The following is a 12,617-nucleotide window of genomic DNA, read 5'->3' on the forward strand; positions in this document are numbered from 1 at the left end:
CCACTATTCGTTGATAAAAGAGTATTCCAAGAGAGGGCGGTGGGTGGTGTTGACTAGCTACCTTCCCTCTAATCTTACACTGTTCAATTAGGGACGACTAGCGCAGATAGCCCTCATGTAGCTTTGCGTGAAATTCAAAAAACAAATAAACAAACCATGAAGCATACTCACACGCCAATTTTCGTAGCGGTCGTTTCGTGTTCTTCTGTGTCCGAATTTAAGTAGTTGGAGTTGACAAAGTTTACCTTTTCTTGTAGTTCACTCGTGTCTTCATAGTATAGAGGACTGAAAGATTCTTTCTCCACTCCCGTAGTCTTCGTGTTACTTTGATGTGAAGTTTCTGTGTTGTCTAATGGTTCCTTCGACGACCAGGTTCTATGGAAGGAAGATGTCGGTTCTGTGCTCGATACTTCCGTTTTCATAAAACTGTTCCCTTCACTGATGGTAGTAGAACCCTTGTCTTCCGCGACACTGCTCATCTGTGGAATTTCTGTAGAACCTTTACGATTCGACTCCATTGGAAATACGACCTGAGGAAATATTTGATGACGCGAATTTAGTCGTACTCGAGACGACTTTGAGTCAGGTGTATTTATATACCGTGACGACTTTAAGTCAGGACGTTCTGGTGTGTTTATATACCGTGATCGCCTGGTTTCTCTGTCTTCATGAAGGACAAAACTTTGGCGCTGGTCTCCATACATTCGCCTCACAAGCCCTTGGTTATCGTTTATATATCGTCGAACGGAATGCCTACAGAGAATAGTAGAAACCGTTATTAAACTAAGATGGTTACAGTAGAAACCGTTATTAAACTAAGATGGTTACGGTAGAAACCGTTATTAAACTAAGATGGTTACGGTAGAAACCGTTATTAAACTAAGATGGTTACAGTAGAAACCGTTATTAAACTAAGATGGTTACGGTAGAAACCGTTATTAAACTAAGATGGTTACAGTAGAAACCGTTATTAAACTAAGATGGTTACGGTAGAAACCGTTATTAAACTAAGATGGTTACGGTAGAAACCGTTATTAAACTAAGATGGTTACAGTAGAAACCGTTATTAAACTAAGATGGTTACAGTAGAAACCGTTATTAAACTAAGATGGTTACGGTAGAAACCGTTATTAAACTAAGATGGTTACGGTAGAAACCGTTATTAAACTAAGATGGTTACGGTAGAAACCGTTATTAAACTAAGATGGTTACGGTAGAAACCGTTATTAAACTAAGATGGTTACGGTAGAAACCGTTATTAAACTAAGATGGTTACGGTAGAAACCGTTATTAAACTAAGATGGTTACGGTAGAAACCGTTATTAAACTAAGATGGTTACGGTAGAAACCGTTATTAAACTAAGATGGTTACGGTAGAAACCGTTATTAAACTAAGATGGTTACGGTAGAAACCGTTATTAAACTAAGATGGTTACGGTAGAAACCGTTATTAAACTAAGATGGTTACAGTAGAAACCGTTATTAAACTAAGATGGTTACAGTAGAAACCGTTATTAAACTAAGATGGTTACAGTAGAAACCGTTATTAAACTAAGATGGTTACAGTAGAAACCGTTATTAAACTAAGATGGTTACAGTAGAAACCGTTATTAAACTAAGATGGTTACAGTAGAAACCGTTATTAAACTAAGATGGTTACAGTAGAAACCGTTATTAAACTAAGATGGTTACGGTAGAAACCGTTATTAAACTAAGATGGTTACAATATAAACATTATTAAACTAAGATGGTTACGGAATGAGAAAAGAACGAATTATGAATTTAACTTAAAACCAAATTAAAGCCATTATAAATATATATTTATTATCGTTGTATATTTCAGTCACCACGGTAGCTCAGTTGTAAGTCTAAGAGCTTACATTGCTATAAACATGGCTACGATACTTGCGGTGGGCAGAGCGCAGATAGCTCCCTTTTTACTCATCATATAAATGTTATAAACCTAAGGTAAGAATTAGACGATGTCAAATAACGTTCTACCTGGTGATGTCATGTTGCTAACAACAACATTTACAAACAAACTCTATCATAAAAACTAGGGTATTTATATTACCTTTATAACAATGATTTAAATGTTCGATTCTTTATTAGAAAACTTCATTATTTTACTAAATTTTTCACAACAACATTCTCAGTAAAAATAGTATCATTTTTACCCAAAATTTGAATGAGCTGTTGAAGTTCTATTATTCTATTTCAGATATGATTTAAGCCTGTGATAACTTAACAGTTCCTGACTTCCTTACCAGGGGTAAGCACTCCCGGGGAGAGAACAGTAAGATGATTTGGTCATATCACACGGAATCTCTGTGAGAAAACGGGCGCTGATGCGTGGACCACAAGACTGCCCTTGGACTCGGAATATCGCAGCTCCCAAACTCCAGCAAAACTGAAAAGAAAAATGACAAGTTGCATTATATTCTATATTAACATATATACAGTTTTCTTATCCCTCTGGCCCGGCAATGGCCTAGCGCGTTAAGGCGTGCGCTTCGTAATCTGAGGGTGGCGGATTCGCGCCAAACATGCTTGCCCTCCCAGCTGTGGGGGCGTTATAATGTGACGGTCAATCCCACTATTTGTTGGTAAAAGAGTAGCCCAAGAGTTGGCGGTGGGTGGTGATGACTAGCTGCCTTCCCTCTAGTCTCCGTCGACAGCACTCCACCACAGACCACCTAATTCGTCTTGAAACATCTATCAGAGAAGCCTTTCTCAACCGCCAACATCTTGTATCAATATTCTTTGACATAGAGAAGGCTTACGACACAACATGGAGGTATGGCGTTTTGCGAGACCTCCATACATATGGGTTACGTGGCCATCTACCCATGTTTATTAAAAATTTTTTAATGGACAGGAGATTCCAAGTTCGTGTGGGTTCGACACTTTCCCGTTCTTTTGTACAGGAACTTGGAGTCCCTCAAGGATGTGTATTGAGTGTTACACTCTTCAGTATAAAGATAAATGCCATCACTGAACAACTCCCTCTCACTGTTGCGAATGGGCTGTATGTCGATGACTTTCACATCTCATGTCAGTCGTCAAACATGAGATATATTGAGCGGCAACTACAAACCGCCCTCAATTGTGTACGGAAGTGGACTATGGCGAACGGCTTTAATTTCTCTCTCTCAAAACTGTGTGCATGCACTTTGCCGTCGACGGGGTATTCACCCTGATCCTGAACTTCATATCGGTGGAGTTTTGCTGCCAGTTGTCCCGGAGACCAAGTTCTTGGGGCTTATCTTTGATCGTAAACTGACCTTTATACCACACTTAAAGCAGCTTCGGGTCAAATGCACAAGAGCACTGAACATCCTCCGTGTTCTCTCTTCTACCAGTTGGGGGGCAGATCGCTGTTCAATGTTAAAGGTATATCGTGCTCTTATTAGATCGAAACTCGATTATGGATCAATGGTCTATGGCTCTGCCAGACCCTCAGCCTTAAAGATGCTGGACCCCGTTCATCACCAAGGACTTCGACTCTGCACTGGGGCTTTCCGTACCTCTCCAGTTCAAAGTATATACATTGAATCTCATGAACCTTCTCTACACCTTCGCCGTTTGCAACTATCTTTACAATATACTTCGAAACTTCATTCCTTACCAAAGCATCCCACCTGGAAATGTGTTTTCCTTCCTCGGTGGGCAGTACTTTTTCAGAACAGACGATCTGTCATTGCTCCGTTTGGCCTTCGCATCCGGAAGCAATTGGATGAATTGGGTCTGTCCTTGGATAACATTGCATGTTCCACAGGTCGGCCCATCCCACCATGGCTTATTACAGCCCCCAAATGTGACCTTTCTTTCAGTCACCTAAAAAAGGCAGATACTCCAAATTGGAAGTACCGTCTTTTATTCAATGAATATCTTTCAAACAATCATTCAGTTCCTATTTATACAGATGGTTCCAAATCAGGTAATTCAGTGGGCTCTGCTATGGTTTGCTATGGATCAGTAGTTGCACGCAGAATCCCTTCTACAGCTTCTGTGTTCACTGCTGAACTGTATGCCATATCTCTTGCCCTGGATCATATTGCAGCTGAGCAGTACTCCAACTGCACTATTTATACTGATTCGCTTAGTTCTATACTTGTCTTGGAATCGCTACACGTTGGCTCACATCCTATTCTCGCTGATATTCGTAACCGACTGGCCCGTTTCTCATTAGCAGCTACTTCAATCCAGTTTTTCTGGATACCAGGCCATGTTGGTATTCGCGGGAACGAGCTTGCAGACATGGCAGCTAAATATGTCTGCTTCAGCACCATCACTCCTATGCCTATTCCGTACATGGACTATGGTGTTATCTTCAAGGGTCGGCTCCGTGCCAGCTGGCAGTCCACTTGGAGTGAGCAACGTGACAACAAACTTTTTCAAATCAAACCCAAAATTGGACTTTGGCCATCTAGCTTCCGTAAAGTTCGGAAGGAGGAAGTTGTTCTCACTAGGCTACGCATTGGTCACAGTTTTTAACTCATCATTTTCTTTTATCTGGAACTGATGCACCAATGTGTAATTTGTGTAACACTCAAATCACTATCAGCCACATTTTACTTTCTTGCCATCGTTACAATTCTCAACGACGGCAATATTTTAAACATATTTTTCCCAGGGTCAATCTGTAACATTGGACAGAGTTATTGGTGATGGTGACTCTGTCCACCTTGATAATGTTTTAATTTTTAATGGCCATTAACCTTTTAATCTCATTTAAGTGTTGCATGTTTATTCATTACACCTTTTAATTGTGGTTCCTTTTTTACAGTTTTAATCTTTCTCCTTCAATTTGACATTGGACAATGGCCAGAACATTAAATAACTCGACACCAGGACTGGAAAGGCCAACTTCAGGTGACTAACGCTCCTGTTTGAACTATCCGTTTGAACTACTCGTTAGTCATCCTGGCGAGTTGTTATTATACTTTTACTGCATATCATTTCACACTTTTACTAATTAACTTTTAGTACTGGCCATATTGACTCATAACCCGGAACCAGGACTGGAAAGACCAACTTCAGGTGACTGACGGTGGTTTTTATACTTACCTGTTAGTCTTCCTGGCGGGTTACGATCATTACCATTCTGCTACAGGTAGTTCTTTACAACCTTGTTGACTGGATGTCAACATTGGTTTTTACGCCATTTTCTGTCTTAATTGCCGTTTTGCTTCTATCTTCAATTACTTCTACAAATTTTACTCCATTTACTTGACTTTATCCTTTTACTGGACATTTGGCTACTCATTATTACGATTTTGCGGAGTGTCTTTTAAAACTTTTACTTTCTTTTACATTTTGATAATAGCTGCTATGACACATAACCCAGAACCAGGACTGGAAAGGCCAACTTCAGGTGATTGACGGTGGTTCTTGAACTTACCTGTTAATCTTCCTGGCGGGTTATGATCATTACCTTTTTGCTAGAGTAAATACCTTACAACTTCTTATACTCTACCTTTTATCTTAACATTGTAGACTAGGTGTCAACATTGGTTTTATACTTTTTTGTTTTACCTTCAGTTCCATTTATGTCTATTACTACATTTATTTATTTATTTTTTACATTTTACCGAATGTCTGGCGCAGATAGCCTCGCTGCTTTGTGCCATAAAACACTAAATCAATCAATCAATCAATCCCTCTAGTCTTACACTGGTAAATTAGGGATGGCTACCACAGATAGCCCTCGAGTAGCTTTGTGCGAAATTCCAAAAGAAACAAACAATTCTTGTCCCTCTAGTGAGTATAAAACGTGCACTTACAACAAACCAAAGAACTTTTAATATTCCGCGGTATGTCTGCAGACTTTCAAAGCTAGGTTTGGTACACGTGGTGGGCAAGGTACAGATAGCCTATTATGTTGCTTTGAGCTTAAGTATAAAAAAAAACAAAAACGAAAGTAATAATATTAAGTATTTATTAAACGTTTCGAAATCTACATAAATTAATTTCCAGTAATCGTGAGGTACAAAACAAGCCATTATATTCACAACAGAAATATGACATAATCTGTAACACATGAAACACAAAGAGTCAGAATATAAATACATATGAAAATATAAATAAAAACATCCAGTGTAAATAAGGTAGTTAAATTAAAATTATCCTTGGTTATTTTGCGTTCGAATTTCATTTTAATTATAGACTTCTTTATTCAAACATCATGAATGTATTATTATAATACTACTATTACCATTAGAACAAGCATGGGCTTGGGAATACATTAACTAAGAGAAGACAATAGAGATTAGTATTGTGCAGCAACATAAGAACAGCTGTGATCTAGCAGAACAGAGTGAGTTTACAGAAACAAATAATACCTTTTAAATTTGTGTTGAACTATAGACGTGTTTTACTAGAAAAGACAAGGAAGTACCACAACATACTAACATAATTAACAATACATCACAAGAACGTTATCGTTCTTAATAAAACATGTTTTACTGTTTTAAAATATTCCTTCATAACAATAATAATTATGTGTAATTATGACTAACAATACATCACAAGGATGTTATTGTATTCAGTAAAGATGTTTTACCGTTTAAAATACTCCTTCAATACAATAATAATTACATATAATTATGATAACAATACATCACAACGACGTTATTGTATCTAATAAAAGATGTATTACTGGTTTAAAATACTCCTTCAAGACAATAATAATTACATATAATTATGATAACAATACATCACAAGGATGTTATTGTATCTAATAAAAGATGTATTACTGGTTTAAAATACTCCTTCAAGACAATAATAATTACATATAATTATAATAACAATACATCACAAGGATGTTATTGTATCTAATAAAAGATGTATTACTGGTTTAAAATACTCCTTCAAGACAATAATAATTACATATAATTATGATAACAATACATCACAAGGATGTTATTGTATCTAATAAAAGATGTATTACTGGTTTAAAATACTCCTTCAAGACAATAATAATTAATATAATTATGATAACAATACATCACAAGGATGTTATTGTATCTAATAAAAGATGTATTACTGGTTTAAAATACTCCTTCAAGACAATAATAATTACATATAATTATGATAACAATACACCACAAAGGGATATGAAACTTAAACTATAGAATTTATTACACGTTCTCCCCACCCTACAACTGTTTCTTCTCTCACATCTAGTTCATTACCGTTCGCCAAAACAAAGTTGGTATACACTGGTCATAATAATGGTTTCATTTGTAGGGCTTCTTATGTTTCAAGATATGTTCTAGCTGCTCCTGTGTAACCCTCAATAAGCCCTGAGAGAATTGACGTAAGTTATCTGTCAATGAATGAAGGGAAAAATGAAACTCCAACATTAAAATAAAAAGTTAGAAACTACATATTATACCTAAACAGTACTGTAGGTAACCCATTACAAAGCATTATGCTGAATAATAACCTGAACTAATGAAAGGCTCATTTATGGCCAACTGCTTGTAACAGATAAAAAGTGGATTTAAAGTACATCATACACTGGTGAAGAGAATTGTGAGAGCAAACGTATCCAGCTTCGAGTATTTCTACCAAGACTAGTTCTCAACTATAGTGTATTTTATGATTCTCAAGTGTAATGTATTTTACAATTCTTACGTATGGTGTATTTTATTATTCTCAACTATAGTGTATTTTATGATTCTCAAGTGTAATGTATTTTACAATTCTCACCTATAGTGTATTTTACGATTTTCAACTGTAGTTGATTTGTCTATATTCCATAACTTTTCTGTAAATAGACTTGTCAGATACGTCACCTCTGAGGTTCAGAAACTCACACAATGAATTTACTCATACATAACCCAGATCCAAACTTTCGAGGTAGCCAAAACACTGACTGCACGACTGGTTTTAGCCAACTGCTGGTTTGGCTCTATGCCAGAACCTTTAGAAGTTCACCATAAAAATACAAACAGCTAAGGTACTTCTGTAAATTTAGGTCATACAATTATTACACAAAGCCCTTTATCCTAAAACACACGATGTCATTAATCGAGTGTATTTCTGGTATTAAATATTGATTATTTGAGAAACATTAAGAAGGTACAGACAAGCTCATTTATTTAATCCTACGTAATTCCAAATTTGTTATTGATATGGTCCACAATAATGAAAGAGAAAAATGAATATTTGTTTCTGTGTTGTGGAATATTTTGTGTTACTAATTCTATCCTTTAAAATACATTATGATCAACTTGTGTACTTAAAGAACACATAACAAACATTATGGTACAAATGTACCTGTTGAACAACGAGAGATTTACTACGTCACTTTAACATTTGGGGAAGACACGGAAGTGTGTGTTGAATTGCTTCTACCTCTAGAGGGCGTGACATCTGTTGTTTTGTAGAAATCGGTCGCATTACCTGATCACCAACACATCAACATAATCTGCTAAGGTCATTTATCAATATCTGCTGTGAAATATGCGATAGCAAAACAGTAACAAAAGGTCATATTCTGCTTTTAGGCTTAAGACCCAGTTTCTCGGCATGTTCTGGGTTGGCCGAGATTAGTGTACATATAACCTAAATCGTTTTAAGTTCAGTTACCTTTCTTGGAATCTTTTAGTTACAACATTATTTTAAAAAGAGTCTTTTCCTAAACCTAATACTTTCTCAATTGGAAACCACGACAACAGGATATCTTTAACACAATCGTGATTTACATGGGTTTTCTGTTTTAAATCACGAATCGATATACATGTGTATATATATATATTTATAATTAAAAAACTACATTTCTTAATATATCCGCTAGGTGTTAGACACTGGAACCTTTGTTGAAACTGACACATGAAGAAGATACAAATTAATCATTCTTTATACTTAACATTAATTACAACAGCTTTGTAAAACAGTCATCTTTAATTAATCATGAGACTACATCTGTGGACATGTACAGTTTGGTTAAACATACGGTACACTGGTTGTTCAGCACTGTGTGAAAAATATGGATGTAAGAAACTTCTACTGGTTGTTCATCATTATGTGAAAAATATGGATGTAAGAAACTTCTACTGGTTGTTTATTATTATGTGAAAAATATGGATGTAAGAAACTTCTACTGGTTGTTCATTATGTAAGAAATATGGATGTAAGAAACTTCTACTGGTTGTTCAGCACTGTGTGGAAAATATGGATGTAAGAAACTTCTACTGGTTGTTCATCATTATGTGAAAAATATGGATGTAAGAAACTTCTACTGGTTGTTTATCATTATGTGAAAAATATGGATGTAAGAAACTTCTACTGGTTGTTCATCATTATGTGAAAAATATGGATGTAAGAAACTTCTACTGGTTGTTCATCTTTATGTGAAAAATATGGATGTAAGAAACTTCTACTGGTTGTTCATCATTATGTGAAAAATATGGATGTAAGAAACTTCTACTGGTTGTTCATCATTATGTGAAAAATATGGATGTAAGAAACTTCTACTGGTTGTTTATCATTATGTGAAAAATATGGATGTAAGAAACTTCTACTGGTTGTTTATCATTATGTGAAAAATATGGATGTAAGAAACTTCTACTGGTTGTTTATTATTATGTGAAAAATATGGATGTAAGAAACTTCTACTGGTTGTTTATTATTATGTGAAAAATATGGATGTAAGAAACTTCTACTGGTTGTTCAGCACTGTGTGGAAAATATGGATGTAAGAAACTTCTACTGGTTGTTCATTATGTAAGAAATATGGATGTAAGAAACTTCTACTGGTTGTTCAGCACTGTGTGGAAAATATGGATGTAAGAAACTTCTACTGGTTGTTCATCATTATGTGAAAAATATGGATGTAAGAAACTTCTACTGGTTGTTTATCATTATGTGAAAAATATGGATGTAAGAAACTTCTACTGGTTGTTCATCATTATGTGAAAAATATGGATGTAAGAAACTTCTACTGGTTGTTTATCATTATGTGAAAAATATGGATGTAAGAAACTTTTACTGGTTGTTTATCATTATGTGAAAAATATGGATGTAAGAAACGTCTACTGGTTGTTTATCATTATGTGAAAAATATGGATGTAAGAAACTTCTACTGGTTGTTCATCATTATGTGAAAAATATGGATGTAAGAAACTTCTACTGGTTGTTCATCATTATGTGAAAAATATGGATGTAAGAAACTTCTACTGGTTGTTTATCATTATGTGAAAAATATGGATGTAAGAAACTTCTACTGGTTGTTTATCATTATGTGGAAAATATGGATGTAAGAACCTTCTACTGGTTGTTCATTATGTAAGAAATATGGATGTAAGAAACTTCTACTGGTTGTTCAGCACTGTGTGGAAAATATGGATGTAAGAAACTTCTACTGGTTGTTCATCATTATGTGAAAAATATGGATGTAAGAAACTTCTACTGGTTGTTTATCATTATGTGAAAAATATGGATGTAAGAAACTTCTACTGGTTGTTCATCATTATGTGAAAATATGGATGTAAGAAACTTCTACTGGTTGTTTATCATTATGTGAAAAATATGGATGTAAGAAACTTCTACTGGTTGTTTATCATTATGTGAAAAATATGGATGTAAGAAACTTCTACTGGTTGTTTATCATTATGTGAAAAATATGGATGTAAGAAACTTCTACTGGTTGTTTATCATTATGTGAAAAATATGGATGTAAGAAACTTCTACTGGTTGTTCATCATTATGTGAAAAATATGGATGTAAGAAACTTTTACTGGTTGTTTATCATTATGTGAAAAATATGGATGTAAGAAACGTCTACTGGTTGTTTATCATTATGTGAAAAATATGGATGTAAGAAACTTCTACTGGTTGTTCAGCACTGTGTGGAAAATATGGATGTAATAAACTTCTACTGGTTGTTCATCATTATGTGAAAAATATGGATGTAAGAAACTTCTACTGGTTGTTTATCATTATGTGAAAAATATGGATGTAAGAAACTTCTACTGGGTGTTTATCATTATGTGAAAAATATGGATGTAAGAAACTTCTACTGGTTGTTCATCATTGTGTGGAAAATATGGATGTAAGAAACTTCTACTGGTTGTTCATAATAATAATAAAAATACGGATGTAACACTTTCATATGTGAGTGCGTTTATGAGAGACAGTCACTTCGGTTATTGCTTAACAGAAGCCATGTTTGTAGCGGCTGTTACTAGCTGGTCAACAGTTGTAAATTATGGAATAAACCTTTTGATTTCTGACCTGGTCATTTAACACATGTGCCACACAAGATATATTGCATGTAGTGCTACCAACAAATGTGCCAGTTACATAGGAAAGGTTTCAAGTGCGTGTCTACATAAAACAAAGTAACCAGTTATATCGGGAAGGTGTAAATTATCAGAATGCCATAAGAGAAATGATCAAGTTTTAGGTATGTTCTATTTAAGAAAATATCATATGTTTATTTTCATTTTGTTATATATACTTGTGTAATGATCTGTTAGTGTGGAGAAGGACATTCGCATGTAGATTTACAGGACATAAAACACAATTGAAGTCCTACCTCAGAGAATGTAATACGAAAGGGATTCATGCTAGAAATAAACTAGTGCTACTGAAAGACAAAATGACTAACGCAAAAAATTAACTGGTAGTTATGAAAGACTAAATGACTCACGCAATGAGTAAACTGATGCTAAGAAAGATGACTCATGCGATGTGTAAACTGGTGTTACTAAAAGACTAAATGACTCACGCGATGAGTAAACTGGTGCAACTGAAAGACTAAATGACTCACGAAATAAACTGGTGCAACTGAAAGACGAAATGACTCACGCGATGAGTAAACTGGTGCAACTGAAAGACTAAATGACTCACGAAATAAACTGGTGCAACTGAAAGACGAAATGACTCACGCGATGAGTAAACTGGTGCAACTGAAAGACTAAATGACTCACGAAATAAACTGGTGCAACTGAAAGACGAAATGACTCACGCAATGAGTAAACTGATGCTACTGAAAGACTAAATGACTCACGCGATAAATAAACTGGTAATACTGAAAGACTAAATGGCTCACATAGGAAATAAGCTGGTGTTTCTGAAAGACGAAATTATTCACGCGATAAATAAACTGGTGCTACTGAACTGCATGCAGGCTGTTAAATAAGCCGGGGAAAAATAATTACAGTTATACTTGTCATAAGATATTAGTATGAGGCCTAGTATGTATTTGTTAACATTACATTCTTAATGTAGTCCCTTAAGGAATTTTAACGATTAGAAATATGTGTAATAACATTATTCAAACCACACCACATCTGTCATGTTCATTGCTGATGACAAAACATTTCGTTCAATCCAGTAGTCATCAGGACGGCTTACATAAATAGTTTTTGTTGTAGATTGTGTAAACTTCAAAGGGTCTACACTAATGTCTGGTTGTACTGAAAGACCAAATGATTTTCGCGAGTGATACTGAAACGTTGCGGAGAGTGACATTTCATTAAACAATATGTGGACACTAAAACCACGCCAGTGCTATAAAAAAACACTATTTTCCTTTATATCATAACTGATATTTCCAAGCACCAATATACACATATACTTTAAAATTGTTTGTTTGTTTGATT

At 35.1% G+C, this 12,617-nt stretch overlaps 1 protein-coding gene across 3 annotated transcripts in view; it reads right to left on the minus strand.

Moving 5' to 3' along the window:
* LOC143256175 (uncharacterized) overlaps positions 1-12,617 on the minus strand; it is a 33,471-nt gene that overhangs the window by 6,155 nt on the left and 14,699 nt on the right. For all 3 annotated transcript variants that reach the window (XM_076513036.1, XM_076513037.1, XM_076513035.1), the window contains 2 exons: positions 2,268-2,410; positions 172-753 (listed from right to left, as the gene is read on the minus strand). In XM_076513036.1, the coding sequence (XP_076369151.1) occupies positions 172-753; positions 2,268-2,410 (725 nt within the window). The remainder of the gene's footprint in view (positions 1-171; positions 754-2,267; positions 2,411-12,617) is intronic.

This window comes from Tachypleus tridentatus, chromosome 7 (genome assembly GCF_004210375.1).
Source record: "Tachypleus tridentatus isolate NWPU-2018 chromosome 7, ASM421037v1, whole genome shotgun sequence".
Classification (NCBI taxonomy): Eukaryota; Metazoa; Arthropoda; class Merostomata; order Xiphosura; family Limulidae; genus Tachypleus; species Tachypleus tridentatus.